The 17,963-nt window shown below is 33.6% G+C and overlaps 1 protein-coding gene across 1 annotated transcript in view; it reads left to right on the top strand.

Annotated features, from left to right (window-relative positions):
* LOC129225575 (general vesicular transport factor p115-like) overlaps positions 1–17,963 on the top strand; it is a 64,892-nt gene that overhangs the window by 2,006 nt on the left and 44,923 nt on the right. Inside the window, exons 3-8 of the mRNA XM_054860024.1 lie at positions 109–250; positions 2,767–2,864; positions 6,097–6,255; positions 12,596–12,716; positions 15,033–15,214; positions 15,708–15,783. Coding sequence (XP_054715999.1) covers positions 109–250; positions 2,767–2,864; positions 6,097–6,255; positions 12,596–12,716; positions 15,033–15,214; positions 15,708–15,783 — 778 coding nt within the window. The remainder of the gene's footprint in view (positions 1–108; positions 251–2,766; positions 2,865–6,096; positions 6,256–12,595; positions 12,717–15,032; positions 15,215–15,707; positions 15,784–17,963) is intronic.

The following is a 17,963-nucleotide window of genomic DNA, read 5'->3' as shown; positions in this document are numbered from 1 at the left end:
AGGAGAGAGAAGAGTGTTCTTTTTATTCAAAAGCATTATTTTTTCGTACTATTTGGTATTATTTGTGTGTGTGTGTGACTGAATAATTTATCATTTTTTTCTCCCCAGAAATTTCGGTTAGAAATTGGAGCTCAAGCATTGGATGCCTTAATCAGAGTACTGGAATGTGATAGATCTGATAATGAAATAATCAGCTATGCTCTGGAAGCAATATGTAATGTTATCAATGGTCCTAGAAATGATGATGAAAGTATGTTTATTTCCCTATTGTTGTAATTTTGATGTGTTATTAACTTAATAAGTTAATAAAACATGGGAACTGATGTGATATACCCCACCCTTGGCAACTTTTTCCTGTTGGCGCCAAGAAAGTGTCGCCAAGAAAACGATGTATGATGGCGTATGTCATACATCGTTCTTAGCGATGCTTTTTAACGCCAACAGGAAAAAATCAGATAAAAAACATGATCAAAGCACTTCAGAACACAATATATATAAAAATAACATAAAACCACAACAAAAAACATCACGAATATATGCTTCAAAAATACCAGAAACTACCGTATTTTCCTGCGTATAATCCGCGGATTATCTGCTAAAAAAGGCAAAGTCTAGGAGGTGCGGATTATGCGCAGCCGCGGATTATCTGTGATTTTTTTACCTTTAACACCAATGCATTGAACCTCAATATTTTTACAGTAGGATTCACCGATCGATTGAGACCGTACGCCGACTGAATGTTGTTTATTTTACGAAGCATGCATGTTCTTCTTCGCTGCCTGCCTGTATGTTGGTTATTTTACGTTGCTTGAATGTTCCTCTTGGCGATTCAGGTCATGTAAAATAAGCAAGATTACAGTGAAATAGGTAGCCATTTGCACAAGGTTAGACCGTTTGCTCCTTTGTCTTGACTCTTGTTTTTCAAGTAATTAGCGTACAAAAATCAAGATTTCAAGAAGAAATCACTATATTTTTGATTATATTTCAAATTAATTTTGATTATGCCTTCAAAGTAATTACTTTTTCACGTTTTTAGTTTAGTTGCTCAAATAGTATGTTAAATTCAAACTTGATCTTTTTACGTCGTATTATCCGCGGATTATACGAAGCTTTTTTTTCTTCAGGCTGATTTTCGGACCTGCGGATTATAGGCCGCCCGCGGATAATACGCAGGAAAATACGGTAGAAAGTTTTTGTACCCAAAGAACAATTACTAGAAAGTATTTAAAATGCTTAAATTGACAAATTACTATAACAGCTCACCAATGAAATATGTACCAATAGAAATAAAAGCTATTTTCCAACATGCATTTCATCGAACAAAAACGTTTCTCATACTCTGCTAAAAAAAAGCAAAGCGATTCAAATTGCGATGTTTAAAGCGAAAAACATCCCCAAAATCAATAACTATTTCAGCCAAAAAAGTGCTTAGTTACTCAAATTTCGATGTATGAAAAGTAGAAATGTCTCAACAGAACATTCTAAACATAAACAATACAAAAATACCATACATTTATTTGCTATCCAGACATGCTTTCAAAATACCTATTATATTTTACATAAAATAATACCTTTATATTTTTATAAAATGCTGGAGTCAACTTATTTTCAGAAATTCAGTACCTAAAGGAGGCACGTTAATAGAATGTCTAAATAATTCGTGGCATCAATAAGAATTAACTTTTAGAACAAAACAACCGTACTATTTTTGTGTAATTAATTTACATACAGTAAAAATAAAATTAAAAACTACAAGAACCGCTCAAGGATTTGTAAAAACAAAGAATTTCGGAAGTAAGAGTTTTTTTTGAATTCTAAAATAAAGAACTTACCTTTTTATGGTATAAATCCTCACACCCAGTGTAAAACAATACATCATATGACAATGGCACGTTACAGATACACACCACGTTGGAGTTAACTTTTAATTAACGTTCAAGTTTGAAGAAACTGGCATTTTCTTATGTTTTTACTTCAAAACACAACTACTGAATTTAAACTAACACAAAATAAGCTTTCCTGTAAGGTATATTGCACGAAACAACACGTATCTCTCCTGCGTAATACCAAGTAAAGAACCCAAGTAAACAAGTTCGAACAAGTTTGCCTTCGCGTTGCCAACCGCAGGTTAGTTTCGCCAGGGGTGCCATGCTTAAAAAATTATCGCCTCATTGGCGAGAAAAATATTTCGATTTTGTGCAAAAAATCGGATGTCGCCAAATGGGGGGGTATATCACATCTGTACCAAAACATGTATTCAAATGTATAAAATATCTGTACTAGCATGACAACGTTTTTACATTCTTTACATACTATAATTCTATTTCTTAATATTTCATTTATTCTGTGCAAGTAATATGTTGAATTAATCAATTGTTATTTAACTATTCCCAAAATAATCAATTATCTGGTTAGGTCAGCATTACACAGGCTATCTGAAATATTGCAACTTGTCCCAACTGAGAAAAAGAATGAACTGGTGACACATGTCCTTTTTTTCTCTCTTAAATAAGGTAAAATTCAATTAAAAATCCCCATTGGAAATATGACAACAGTCCATTATGATCTATATTAGAATGACGACAACAAGCCCTGAAACAGTTCTTATCATAAAACATCGATGGACAAATTTTTTATTTATTTATTTATTTCGGATTCTCTAAAAATGTTTATGCAATTTTATTTATTCATTTTTTTTTTCTTTTTTAATTCGAAAAGCTATTATTGATAGTAGACATTAAGAAACAATTTTTTCTTTTTATGCAGATCAAGATTACGTAGCTGATGACAGTTTGGGATCACAGTTTACAGAAATTTTTATTGTGAGATCTGAAAATGTTTCTTTACTGCTGGAGCTGATTGAGGTGTGTTCCAAGTTCTGTGATTATTTCGAAAAAAAAATGTAATAATAAAAGACTGTGTACAGTAAGGCACAAATAGGGGAAGGTTGCCGTCAGTGAACCAGTTCCATGACTGGACTTTGAAGATATTTTCCCCACCAGTGTTTTCTCAGGCACGAAACCAGTTTTAGTGCTTTCTTTTGTCTCAAAGCAACCCAATGCAGAATCATCAAGGAGCTTGAATCAATACATCATATGGTAAAACATCCAGATAGGATTTATACTTACTTATAGGACACTTACTAATTACTGGCATTTACATTTTGCTTTTACATGATTTGAATATTACTGAACAACTTAATGGGAACATTGACTTGAAAGAGTGCATTTTCAAATTAACAATGTGAATAAAATATGACAACGTGTATAAAGTACAAATTGAGAATGAAAAAAGGTTAAAAAAACCAGCAAACAGCTGTTTCGGCACTCTAAAATACAAGTGCCATCATCAGTGCATTAAAAACGAAGACAGGTTCACCCGACTGAAACACAGTCGAGGCGAACATTGGAATGAGAGACGAGTTGTAAAAGTTATGAGAACAGTATCGGAAACGATGACGTCAAGGTTACGTCAGAACTCAGGAGGACAGTTGCACTCAGTAGAAAACGTCAAGGACAAAAAATAAATCAAAAAACAGACTTCCAAACATTAGGAAAAGGGGGAGTGCTAGACAAATCATTGACGATTAAATTAGCATTTTTCCATATGTAATATGACTCCCAAAAATCTAAATCATGAACGGACGAACACTCGTGAATAACTTTGGCGGAAGAAAAAATAAAATTATGACCGCAGGACCAACAATGTTGAGCAATAGAGGAGCGTTTGACATCCTGTTTTTTGACGTAATTTTCGTGTTCTTTTATCCGGAATTTGAGGGATCGTCGAGTCTGCCCAATGTAGGCCAAAGTGCACTGGCAGGAAACACTGTAAATGCCCCATTTGACAAGGTTCTGAACAGGGTGTTTAAGCTGTGAAAATTTTAATTTATTAACAGGAGAAAAAGTGACGGAAAAATGAAACTTTTTTCAAGATTTTGGCAATTTGTAGACTGATTTTAGGAAAAAAGGGTGAGACAATACGTTTACAACTACTGTTTTCCGTGAACCCTTTGCTGTTTCTCTTCCCCCCCCCCCACAAGTTATCCGTTCATCCTCCTAAACAAAAATTGGCTGCTTTTAGATCTTTTATTTACCGTGCTTTAGCCATTTGCTCTAATTCCAATTTACTTTCATCAGAACTGAATTACCTACGAAGTATTGCGGTGGATTGGGGATTCACATCAGATATTATTGATACCATTTATAAGAAGCTATGTAGCTCAACTAACAAAAATCAAACACTTGCTCCTGTGAACTATTCGAGTTCCGTTGTCAAAGTTATTCACGAGTGTTCGTCCATTCACGATTTAGATTTTTGGGAGCCATATTACATATCGAAAAATGCTAATTTAATCGTCAATGATTTGTCTAGCACTCCCCCTTTTCCTAATGTTTGGAAGTCTGTTTTTTGATTTATTTTTTGTCCTTGACGTTTTCTACTGAGTGCAACTGTCCTCCTGAGTTCTGACGTAACCTTGACGTCATCGTTTCCGGTACTGCTCTCATAACTTTTACAACTCGTCTCTCATTCCAATGTTCGCCTCGACTGTGTTTCAGTCGGGTGAACCTGTCTTCGTTTTTAATGCACTGATGATGGCACTTGTATTTTAGAGTGCCGAAACAGCTGTTTGCTGGTTTTTTAACCTTTTTTCATTCTCAATTTGTACTTTATATACGTTGTCATATTTTATTCACTATGCAGTACAAAGTTTTCGACTACTTTTATGTACTATTAACAATGTTTAAAGTTTCATCATGAATCGTCACAGCAGTGACAACTATGAGAACATTCAAAATGACGCAATTGCTATTATTGAACCACTAGGTGTTTCTATGAATGAACCAGCCAACAAAGTGGTTCATTCTTGAAATCTTATAAATATTATTGAAGATTCAGCTCAATTATCTTTAACAACTGATCAATTTTTGAAATAAATGTGATAATGATAGAAAAAATATTTTAAAAATAATAAGTTTTGGAACTTCCCCTCAGTTATCATATTTTCAACTTAAAAACTTGTGTAGTCGATTCAGTATTTCTTAAACTAAATTTTAATTCCGTTTCAAGTATGTTTGTTGTTTGACAAAAATACGAAAATAAGTGAAATAAAGCCAGTGGATAACTGAGGGCATGCAACATGCTATAGCAAAATCTTTGTTATCAAGTAAAATCTCTGTGGATCAAGTTTTTCGAACTTGGACTTCCATTGCTCAAAAGAGGCCCCATGAAATTATAGCTAAGAAGAGTAAGTCGCATGTTAGAAAATATTAAGTGGTGAGCAAGGAGTGGTGAAAACAGCTGCGTTGTGTGAGTCCTAAGGGGTTTTTATGTTTCTCCTGTGATTAAAAAATAATTTTGAAAAAAAAAACAGTTTTCTCTTTTTGGACAACTTACAATTATTTGTAGCGTTCGTTTATATCCTATAATAACTATATATATTTTACGGTTTGATTTTCTTATTTGAGAATGTGGTTCATCGATGAAAACTCCATGGTCCATCCATAGTAACTGGTTCCCATGAATGGACCACATGCTAAAATATTTCTTTTTAATTTTTATTCTTTATTGAATACAATTAGCGTAAAAGTGAATATTTTTATTAAAGGGAGATATATACTGAGTAATTATTCCTGTCATATCAATATAAAGTTTGCGTCTGAACTACTTCCTAGAAAAGGTCAAAAGTGTTATGTGGTTCATTGACGGCAACCTTCCCCTAATGGTAATAGTGAAAGTAGGGAAGCAAAATGTTCTTCTTTCAATATTTCTTTAATTCAGGGCTTTTTCCTTTTCTTAAAAATTATTTACTTTTAAAACCACTGTGTAATAAAGAAAATGATTTTGTAATGTATTTATTACCTATTAATAATTTGCTCATCTTTTGATTCAGTTATGAAACCCTATTTAAGTATATTGTAAAGTAATGTTCTTGTATTAAGTATATGTATAAAATATTTAGTTCCTCTTTTTGAAAATAATAACTTATTTTTATCCTTTTACTATATCGGTTATTGACTTAAGTGATGTTACAACTTTACTCTAGCTAAAGAACTCTTTAGTGTCTCATTAATGATCATTTTTTATATTTTTCAGGAGTTTGATTTCAAAGTACGATGGCCAATCGTTAGACTTCTCAGTGGCCTCTTGAGTCACAAACCTAAAGAGTTGCAAGAGTGCATATTAGTTAGTCCCATGGGAGTGTCTCGATTGATGGACCTCTTATCAGACACCAGAGAAATCATTAGGAATGATGTAAATATATATATTGGTATTTTTTGGAAAAAAAAAATAGCAAGGGGTTTATAATGTAAGACATTTTATTTTTATTTTAAAATTCTAAAGGATTATGTCCTATATGAATGTTTCTTGATTATTAGATGCGTTATCAGACACCAGAGAAGTCATTAGAAGAAATATGAATATTATATTGCCGTTTTTCAAAATTTTAGCTAAAGCATAGTTCATAAAGTTTTATTCAAAAATGTTTTCTGTATCATACCTGCCAACCCTTCCGGATTTCCCGGAAGTTTTACGGATTTTTATGTCCTTTTCCGTTTTTCCGGTTATGAGCAAAATCTTCCGGATTTTTTACGTTTTGTAGGAAAAATAATTATTTCGCCAATTTTGGTGCTAACGATACTTTTGTGGAATGCGGCACCGCTTTTTAGGCCAAGTAGCCAAGGAAAGGTTGCCGTAAGAGAATGGCAGGAGAAGAAGCGAGGCAAGATTATGACGTCACTGAGTGATACAGCGCATGACTTCATCGGGATCCAATCAAAGCAAGCGTCGCGGCGGGCAACTAGGGGCACAATTTCGGCGCCAATTATCTTCTCGTTCTCTCAATTCGAGCTGTTTTTGCTTCGTTCTTTTTTTAAGATGAGTAACAAATGTTATTTCCAAACTTTTGAAGAAAGCAATAAAAGTAATATTTACTAAACGAAAGTAATTTCAATTGATATGAAATTCATAACTAATATATTGTTAAATGTAAAGAGGGTAGGTGTCCTGTTTGATTTTATTTTGCGTTAAAATCTTGTGGATAAAAATAAAAAAATCTTCCGGATGTTTTTTCTCCGAGGTTGGCAGGTATGCTGTATTTTTAATGGTGTAGAACTTCAAAATTGATTGGAATAGAAAACCAATGCCAAAAAAAGGAAAACTTTTTTTCCCTAATATTATATAGATTTTACAAAGTTATGTCTCAGAAGTTTTGTGTTCAATGCTCTTAAATAGCTTATGCAGTGCAAACTGTATATGTTCTGTCAGTAATTCGCTCAACGTAAAAACGTGCATTTATTTAACTGGACAAAAATCATAATCAAACCAAATCAACTAAACAAACAAATGATTTGAAACATTACCCAACAAACTGGTTTAAAATGATCAAGAACAGTTTTTATAACATTGAGGCACTGTGCGCTTTTTTCTTCACATGTATTGCCAATGTGCCCTCTGCTTTAATTTAAGCAAGGGATTTAACACTTTGACCATTGGTTTTTATGCACACAAGAATAGTTGCTACTTTAGTAATTTCTTGAAATAAAGTGTTCATAAAAATGAAATTTGTATATATTTGTGTTTTATTGTACATGAATACACTAAAGCACATAGCAAGTGATGGCTTACTTGATTCATTTAGTAATCAACTAATTTCAATTATTTTTCCTGAATTTTGTTTCTTTCAGCTTTTTCCTAAATGTTACAGTTGCTTCATTATTATTGTTTTTTTTTTTTTTTTTTGTCTTGACAGAAATTTCATTGCTAATTTATTCATAATTGGTTTCATTTATGACAATATTTCGTGTTTATCAGATTTTTTGGAAATTTATTACTTAACAGTCTTTTCCCCTTGGCATTATGTAATAAATTTTTAGTGCTAATCATTTTGTTTTGTCCAATTTTTAATCACATCCAGTTTTTACTATTAAAACTGTCTTTTGTTCCATTGGTTTGCTTTTCTGAGGTGACTTCTCTTCCTAAAGCTCACAATTCATTGCATTCATTGAAAATAGGGTTCCTAAAAACCCCAAAACATGTATCTGCAGTTTTGTGTCAAAAAGCATTGACATATTTATTTTACTCTTCAAGCACAACAATATTTATTCGACTATTATAAACTTTTACTTTTATTCAAAGCAAAACTGCTTCTTTTTGCATCACAGGTAATACATTTCTGAACCTTAACATTTATGAAGTGCCGTCAAACTGGCTTAAAGAAGGCATGAAGGGACCGGTTTTTGCTCATTATATCCAAGTACTCATAAAAAACGAGTTTATGACAAAATTATATAAATTCATACGTATTTACTTCATTCATTTTGCATTTTTATGCAGTCAAGTTAATCAAAGATTCTGGTTAACTTGATTCAAACTGTTTTATTGTTTCCTTCTTCTTTCATTGTTCATCAGAGAAAATTCATGTCCTGAAAAACCAACATTTGCACCCCGAGTCATAGCTATAAATTTTATAAATTGCATATGTTTTGCTTGCTATATCATGGGTTTGCTCGTTAAGAACCGAGCTATACTCCCGTAGACTTAACATTGTACCAACCAAATATTTCTAACTTCCTAGTAAAATCCAGGTTCTCGTTATAAGCAAGTTCGACAGTATTTCGAAAACTTCTCCCATGGGCGCCCATATACAAAATTTTAAGGGGGGAGGGGTTTTAAATATTTCCCCATGGTTTAGCAGAATATTTTCCCCATAGAAACCGATATTAGAGTTATTAAAGTTTGACATTTTTAATAAATTATTCGTAAATGGCTGGAGAAGAAATGTTTTTACAGTTTTTACAAAGAAACGAGCTGATGTGTGCATCACATGACTTCCTTTTACACCAATTTAATGCTATTTCCCTATTATTGCAATTTTAATGGGATTCTCTCTCTAACTCTTTAAATATCACTAGCAATGGCCACATTGAAAGCAGATTTAAAAAAAAAAAAAAAAAATCGCCAAATTTTTCGCCAAGTTGGCGACAAAACTTGGCAACCAAAAGACTGGCGATATATCGCCAAGTGACCGCCAAATTATAACACCACTTGAGTTTGCATCGAAATTAACAATGATTTCCCCCCCAAAAAGGTGCAAAAGACCCCTTTAGAAACACCCGAATGCAACCAAAATAGGAAGTGCACAACTAGACCCCACTACGAGTCTATGTACCAAATTTCAACTTTCTAGGACATACCATTTTTGAGTTATGCGAGATACATACGCACATACACACATACGCACATACATACAGACGTCACGAGAAAAGTCGTTGTAATTACCTCGGTGATGGTCAAAATGGATATTTCGCGTGTCTATACATTCTTAGGCACTTTTCCGCATGTGGTCGAATCGAAAAAAAAACTCAACATTCATTTGGGGGCGAGCAAAATGGAAATTAAGGGCGATTTTTGAGTGAAAATTTTTTCGCGAATACAATACTTCCTTTTTTGTAAAAGGAAGTAAAAAGTATTAAAAGCAAGGAAGTTCTAATTTCTAGAGCGGGGGTGCTTGAGCCCCCACTTTTCCCCCATATGGGCGCTCTTGTAAGGGCCCCAGGCCTACGGTGTCCATCCCAGTTCACGAGACCCATGACTCTTTGGTGCAATGCAGATGTTTCGGTCGCATGGTCAACTGCACGCGGAACCCCCAGGGTTTGACACCAAAGACTTCAATAAACATTAATAACAAATATATGTGTAATGCTCTTACTGTTTGAGTTAAATCAGTAAGGCTGACAAATGCACAGAAAAAAATGTTTTTATGTTTTTGCAAAGAAAAAAATTACTGAAAGCAAGAAAGTTCTAATTTCTAGGGGGCGGGGCTTGAGCCCCCACTTTCCCTTCTATATGGGCGCCCTTGAATTCTCCTAGTTTCATTTAATAATGAAACTAGGAGAATTCAAGGGCGCCCATATACTGTAATGTAATGGGCATATGGGTACAATGGGTACATAATGTAATGGGCGCCCATGTACTGTTGGGGAAACTGTATAACATTAATTCAGACATTTTAGTAACAAAGTGAACCTGAACATATGATTTTGCTAAATGGGTAGTGAAAGACATTAAAAGATATAAAAACAGAAAAGCTAGCATAGTTAGGTGTACTCAGTGTAAAAAAAAAAAGTTAAGTGCTCATATAAAACATGACACAGTTGCTTGGCTTATTTCAGCTTTCAAAAGTAAAAGAGAAGTCTAATTAAACTTGCTCCTTTTTTGCTACACATACAGTGTACTTTATTTCTAGTGTCTTAAACAATACATGTGATTTGAGTCATTCATGTACAAACTGATTTTTATTTTACCTTAAAAAATAATGCCATGATATGTTTTTAAAATGTCATGCATTTTTGTAAATGAGAGTCCTGAAAGTCTGTTTAAAAAAACCTAAATAATCCAATTTAAATTTAAAAAAAAACGGATTTGAATCAAACTAGTATGTTGTGGCCATCACGAAACTTTCTTCTATATTTTTCTTTTTTTTTTCTGATCCCTCCCCATGCTTGACGAGGAAGCAATATTGCCAACAAAAACAAAATTACACATGCAAAGATTTGACGACCATCCCAATGTCTGAATTATTGCAAAAGCAAAGCAAAGAGCGAAAATTGAAAGTTATTTTAAAAGCCTTGCTTGAATTAATTACAAATATTTTATTTGTTAACAAACATAAGATGGCAACAGTTAAAAATTTTAAATCATTGAGATAATATTTCCGATCATTTCCATACAATTTAAATCACGGGAAATACGCAGACGACAATCTATTACGATTTATCTTTCTTACTGTTGCATTAATAAAGCTATTTTTATTCGCAAAAAAAAAAAAATCAACACCTTTTGGAGCGATTGGAGTCAAAATTGAACCAAAGCCTGTTTACGTATGGATTCACATATATTCCAAATTTCAACCAGAACGTAGCATTACTTCTTGAGATAGGGCGCTCACAATGGAAAAAAAGAACGGGCGATTGCGCTACCCCCTTTTTAGCTGTTGGCACCAAAATAAAATCGCCTCTTATACCCAATAAGGGCTACTTGCCGATAAATGTTTCTTTCATTCCGTTCATTATTTCTTGAGATACAGCAGTCACAATTGACGACAAAAAACGTTCTATAGCTCAACCCCCGTTTGAGTTATTGACACCAAAATTGAATCAGCACCTGTTCCTGTTAATACCAACATATGGACCAAATTTTGTTTGATTCGGCCAGTTACTTCCTGAGGAATAGCAAGCACGCGTAACTCAAAAAACGTCCCATTGCTCCACCCCCCTTGGTGGAATTCGCGCCAAAAACCAATGGGCACAAGTGCACATAGGGGCACATATGTGTACCAAATTTCGTTCGATTTCATGCAGTAGTTTTTGCGCTGTAGAGCGGCCACAAAAAACTGGTCACACACACACACGGACACACACACAGACAGACAGACATTTTCCAAAAATAGTTGAAATGGACTCAGCACACCTCAAAACGTTCGAATCCGTCAAAATTCAAAATTCGAAAATTTGCACGAATCCAATACTTTCTTCTATATATTAGATATAGAAGAAAGTAAAAATCATAAGCCTTGTCGAGAAATTGTTTTGCAATCAATCAATTGGCCCTCCAGGCACCATAATTTCAAATTTTTTCGGGGGGGGTGGGTATATATTCTGCATATGGCATTTTTTTTTTTTTTTAAGTACCCACATATGTACATTAATTTTTCTTTAGTCTGAAGAGAGGGCAGTTGCCTCTTTCTGACTCCTCTGAACGACTGGTTATAAAGCAATCATTCAATTTTAAATAAGAGCAGTAAGCCTACTGTATTAGTTGGAGTTTGGAAAAAAAATATATTTTTTTTAATTTCTCACTAGTGGCACCCGCACAGCTTTGCCTGTAGTAGAAAATTAAAAGGTATTTTGGTTTGCCTGTATATTTACAAATAAAGTATGGTGAACTTCTCGCCAATTGGCTTGCCCATGTTACGGTTCCACATTCTGATAACTTTGGTAATTTACTCGTCCATCTTATAATAATTTTGCTTGGTAAAATGTTCTTAAAATTGGAATAGAAAAAGAACAATATCGAATTTTCAAAAAATAGCTTCAAGGTGCACACCCTCACGCTACAAACTAATTCTGTGCCAAATTTCATGAAAATCGGCAGAACGGTATAGGTGCTATGCAGGTCACAGAGATCCTGACAGTCAGAGATCCGGACAAAGAGAGATCATGACAGACAGAGAGAGACTTTTAGCTTTATTATTAGTAAAGATAAGAATGCAAAATTTCAAACTGTCATCATTTTAAAAATGGAGGCTTTTGGAGCATGACTTATGCTCGAATACCAATGAGAAGTGCTTGTTGTTTGTGCGGTTGTGTCAACTTTTTCAAAAATGAACTATTTACATTTTTAAGTTCACACAATAAATCACGGCTCATATTGGTATTATTAAAATTACGGAACCTATTTCTAAATTCACATAGGCATAAAATTATGCAATTATTAACTATTGCTTGTGGTGTTTGTGTGTTAGAGAATCCTTTGCTTAAGTATTTAGAGTTTCTCAGTGATTAATATTTTATTTTATGTTGCTTTATTACAGACATTGTTGCTGTTAGGATATCTAACAAAAGGCAATGCAAATATTCAGAAAATAGTTGTTTTTGAAAATGCCTTTGACAAGTTATTTGCAATCATTTCTGAAGAAGGATACAGCGATGGAGGTAAGCTAAAAATATTTTGCTTTATGTGTGAATGGGGGCCCGTCAAATAGCTCCATAGTTCAATTAATTTCTCTTACTCAAAAAAACACAACACATCTCATAGTGGCTGTACTCTCACTTTATTGAAACTCAACTCCCTCATATAATGCATGCACTTTCACTCCAGTGCTGGCGACAGCAGCCCCACTCTTTATAATATGCATTTGGCGTAGGCGTTTCACTCAACAATGTGTTAACAATTTTTCAGTTTTATGCACATAATTTTATTATTATTTTTTATACTTACGAATTAAACAACTTCATAAATTAGGTATCTTTTTTGCAAGCAGTTCGTAGTTGTATATTTTATATAGAAGATTTGGACATTCTAAATTAATAATAATAGCTTTTTCCTTTGAAATGATCATGAGAAATAAAACTTGTTAGATTATTCTGTCTGTAAGATGAATCTATTTTCAACTTCAGCTTTGCCGGTGATGGAGTCAAACAGTTAACTAGTATGTTGTGGCCATCACGAAACTTTCTTCTATATCTTTCTTATAATTCTGATCCCTCCCCATGCCTAACGAGGAAGCAATATTCCCAACGAAAACAAAATTACACATGCCAAAACTTGATGACCATCCCTATTCCTGATTTATCTCAAAAGCAAAGCAAAGAATGAAAATTGAAAATTATTTTTAAAGCCTTGCTGAAAATAATTACAAACATTTATCTGTTAACAGACACAAGATGGCAACAGTTAAAAATTTTAAATCATTGAGATAATATTTCGGATCATTTCCATGCAATTAAAATCACGAGAAATACGCAGACGACAATCTATTACGATTTATCTTTCTTATTGTTGCATTAATAAAAATATTTTTATTCGCAAAAAAAAAAAAAAAATCAACACCTCCTGGAGCGATTGGAGTCAAAATTAAACCAACGCCTGTTTACATATGGATTCATATTAATTCCAAATTTCATCCAGAACGTAGCATTACTTCTTGAGATATGGCACTCACAATGGAAATAAAAGAACGTTTGATTGCGCCACCCCCTTTTTAGCTGTTGACACCAAAATACAATCATTTCTTATACCCTCTAAGGGCTACTTGTCGATAAATTTTTGTTTGATTACGTTCATTATTTATTGAGATACAGCAGTCACAATTGACGGCAAAAAACGTTCTATAGCTCAACCCCCGTTTGAGCTATTGACACCAAAATTGAATCAGGATCTGTACCTGTTAGGGACAACATACGGACCAAATTTTGTCTGATTCCGCCAGTTACTTCCTGGGGAATAGCAATCGAGCAAAACTCCAAAAACGTCCCATTGCTCCACCCCCCTTGAAGGAATTCGCGTCAAAAACCAATGGGCACAAGTTCACATAGGGGCACATATGTGTACCAAATTTCGTTCGATTTCATGCGGTAGTTTTTGCTGTAGAGCGGCCACAAAAAACTGGTCACACACAGACGTGACACACATACACACACACACAGACAGACAGACATTTTCCAAAAATGGTCGAAATGGACTCAGCACACCTCAAGACGTTCGAATCCGTCAAAATTCGAAATTCGAAAATTTGCACGAATCCAATACTTTCTTCTATATATTAGATATAGAAGAAAGTAAAAATGACAGTCAATGAGAAAACTTATATCATTAGATTGTAAATTCGAGTTCAGACTCCCATAGTGTATTCATGTTTACATTGTGAAATATTTTATTCCAAGGACAGATTCAAGGGAGGGGTGATGGCCCCTCCCTTGAGCCAAGATGCGAGAACTCTCTCTTGGTATATTTCCAGTACTGATTTTTTTAAATGTAATTTTAGACAACCTGCAATAATGTCACGAAAAAGAGGGCTCTCCCTCGGAATTTTTTCAGCATTGTTGTCTTGAAAGCGCAATTGTAGCACGTATCTTAAAACTTTAGTGATAGTGAACGGACAGGAAATGTTTCAAATTTCTAAAAACTTAAATTCAGACTATCTTAGATGATATTAGATGGGATTCGGGGACTCTCCCATAGAAAGTTTTTCAAATTGAAGTTCAAAAAAAAGCAATTATGGGGCACCTTTGATGGCCTCAAGGTAAGGTATGGGGTTTACACTCCTCCAGAATGTTTTTAGAAATGGAAGTTTGAAAAAAAATAATAATTTGAGACTATCTTCCATGTTATTAGGGGGCGGAGGTTTGGAATTTATAAAAGGGTAAGTATCTGAAAATCAATTGCCCCCCCCCCCTGCTTGAACACTTTCTGGATCCGCCCTTGTTTTATTCCCATGTCAGTTTTTGATTGTACTTCTGCTTGAATAGGTGTCATTGTGGAAGACTGTTTACATGTAATGCTGACTCTTCTAAAGAATAACACATCAAACCAAATGTTCTTCAAAGAAGGTTCCTACACTAAGCACCTGGCTCCGTTCTTTGATTTGCATGATTCGGGGGAGAGAGGTTGGACGCCACAGAAGACAGTCAACACTCTTACTATGCTACATGTAAGGACTTCAGATTCAAATTATTTTATGTCATATTGTATCAGTCTAAAAAAGTAGATCTTGATCTTTTTAAAGGTACCAAAAAACTGCTTCCTTTCTTTGAATGGAAGAAACATAAATATTACAAGTAAACGCTAAAAAAATGTTTTTTTTTTTTTAACTTTTTTTTTTGAAGCATTTTTTATGGAATTCCTAATCTAAGAAAAAATTTAGTTGCTGTTTTTCATTTAAAAGATAGTTTTCTCTTCTAGGTGTGATATTTTTGTTGCCAAACTCCTGAAATTAGCTAAGCAACCCCCACTGCAGTAATGAACTCAAATCAAAAACTATTGATCTAAAAAGCTTTATTTTTTTAGCATTTTATTATCATTATTTTTTAATTGTAAAATTATATCTAATGGTTCACAATCAATGCTATCCTCAATTTCATTAGAAATTACTTGGATATAAAAGAAATGCCTGTTCTGAATACACAGATAGTTTTCCCCCCTAGATTGTGAGAATTTTGGTGTCGCCAAATAATCCTCAGCAAGTTACTCTCGCAGCTCAGAAAGCCATGTTTCAGTGTGGTGAGTAGCCATTAAATGTTAAAACCTAAGTCTTGGAAGAAGAGTACCACAATACGAAATTTTTAATTTGCTTTTTTTTTTTCGCTTAAAGGCCTTTAAAAGACGTTATCTTCCTTGGGAAAATGATGACAGATCTTTGTTTGTATATTAACCACTGGGGAGCGCAGCAAACCTTGCTTAATGCAAATTGCCTGAAGAGTTCAACTTCAAACGCTTCTCCTTTAAAATTTCATTTCTTCGTATTGTGGCACTCTTCTTCCAAATGAGCGATATATATATATATATATATATATATATAGTCGAGCGCTCCATATATCGAACTTCCCACATATCAAAATTTTCTATATATCGAAATCCCAGCAAATTTCAATGTTCATTACATAGAAAAACTGTTTCTATATATCGAAGAAATCTCTATTTATCACAAAATTGTTTTTCGAGATATTCGAAGATTTTTTCCGCTTTAGACTGTTTATCTGATGAAAAATGAAGGTTAGGGGAGAACATTATGTTCACTAAAGGTTGCTACGAAACTCATAAGGAATCTGAGGTTGAGGGGTGTGTAAATAGGTCGTTGTTCCGTTCTGGAGTTCTTAAATTCCCTCAACTTTATTTCAAATATCTTAGTTGTAACCAGTAACATTGTAAAATCAGTTTCAAGTTATCCCTATTGTCTGTTGATTATCATTCCTAGTCTTTTTAGCTGGTGTAAAAAAAAAAAAAAAAAAAATCATTCAAGTTAAGCAGATTGATTTTTTACTTTTATTGCGATTATATAGTCAAAACGAAAATCCCCTATTGTTGCGGATCAAGTTGAATTGCCGAAGAATGAAGATGTATGAAGGCACAAAAATGTAATTTCTGTTAATTTTTCAGTTATTAACTTTCGTTTAATTCGATGCTCGTATAAATTAGAAATTGGGTTTCATGCACGAAAATTAGCTTTAATTTTAATGTTTTAGGAGATTTTTATGACAAAATAAGATTGTTTCCATGTATCGAAATTTCTATAAATCGAATTTTTTTCCGGCAATTTGCTACTTCGACATATGGAGGTCCGACTGTATATTGAAATTAGTCAAATAAACATCATGAAGTTGATGAAACAAGGAAAACAAAAGAAGGATTAGGAAAATGTTAAGGAAAAAAGATACAAGGGTCGATCCTAAAGTAAAGTTTCCATCACTTTTACAAATATGCAGCACTGCCTCTTCTCATTGAAATTTACATCGTTGAAAAGAAAAAACGTTTCTCTATTCTTATACATAATCACCATCTTTTTCTGTGCATTATTGTCGCCGGCGACTTAACTTCTGAATCGAGTGTCACAGAAGTCCACCGCAGAGTGGGACATGCCACTCCATTTTCGATTACAGTTTGGAGCTCGAGTCTAGTGATTACCACTTGTTTCCTTTTTATAAGGAGCACTTTGATGGCCTACGTTTCCGAAGTGACGACGAAGTAAAAAAGGGGTGAAACGCTTTCTCAACGGGTTGGAGGTGAAATTCTGTGACACTCAATACAGAAGTTAAGGCACCATCGACAATAATGCACAGAAAAAGAAAGCGATTATGTCTAAAAATAAAGAAATGTTTTTTCATTCCAACAATGTAAATTTCAATGAGAGTGCTGTATATATATGAAAGTGATGGGAACCTTACTTTTGGATCGACCCTCGTATGTCAGACAATCTTTTACTTCTTAATACACGTTCTACATTATTTAATTACTGAAAAAAGGAAACTCCACTTTTCGACTGCTTCAGCCTTTTTCAAGAGTTTATTAATCTTTCACATTCAAGTTCAACTACAGAGCTTTTTTTTTTTTTAAATAATCTGTCCCTTACTGCATTGTTCCCACTATAATCAAGTTGTCTACTATATAATCACACCTGCCTTAAGTAAGTTTTAAGAAGCTCTATTAATCATGCTGTTTGTTATTAATTATGCTTTAATCTTATTTCTATTTCAAATAGTTTAATCTTATTTTTGTTTCAGATAATATTTTAAAACAATAAAAACATAAAAGTTAAAATGAAATTTCAATGTATCCAAGCATCATACAAAATACAGATATTATTTTTATTTTTTTTTTTTGCATTTTATAACATGGGCCGAAAACTGTCAAAATAGGAATGAACTAAGGGAAAGATACTTTTTCAAAAATGTTTTTAATTTACT

This window comes from Uloborus diversus, chromosome 7, assembly GCF_026930045.1.
Source record: "Uloborus diversus isolate 005 chromosome 7, Udiv.v.3.1, whole genome shotgun sequence".
NCBI classification, from domain to species: Eukaryota; Metazoa; Arthropoda; class Arachnida; order Araneae; family Uloboridae; genus Uloborus; species Uloborus diversus.
The sequence above is the reverse complement of the archived record's forward strand: the minus strand, read 5'-3'. Positions and strand labels throughout refer to the sequence as shown.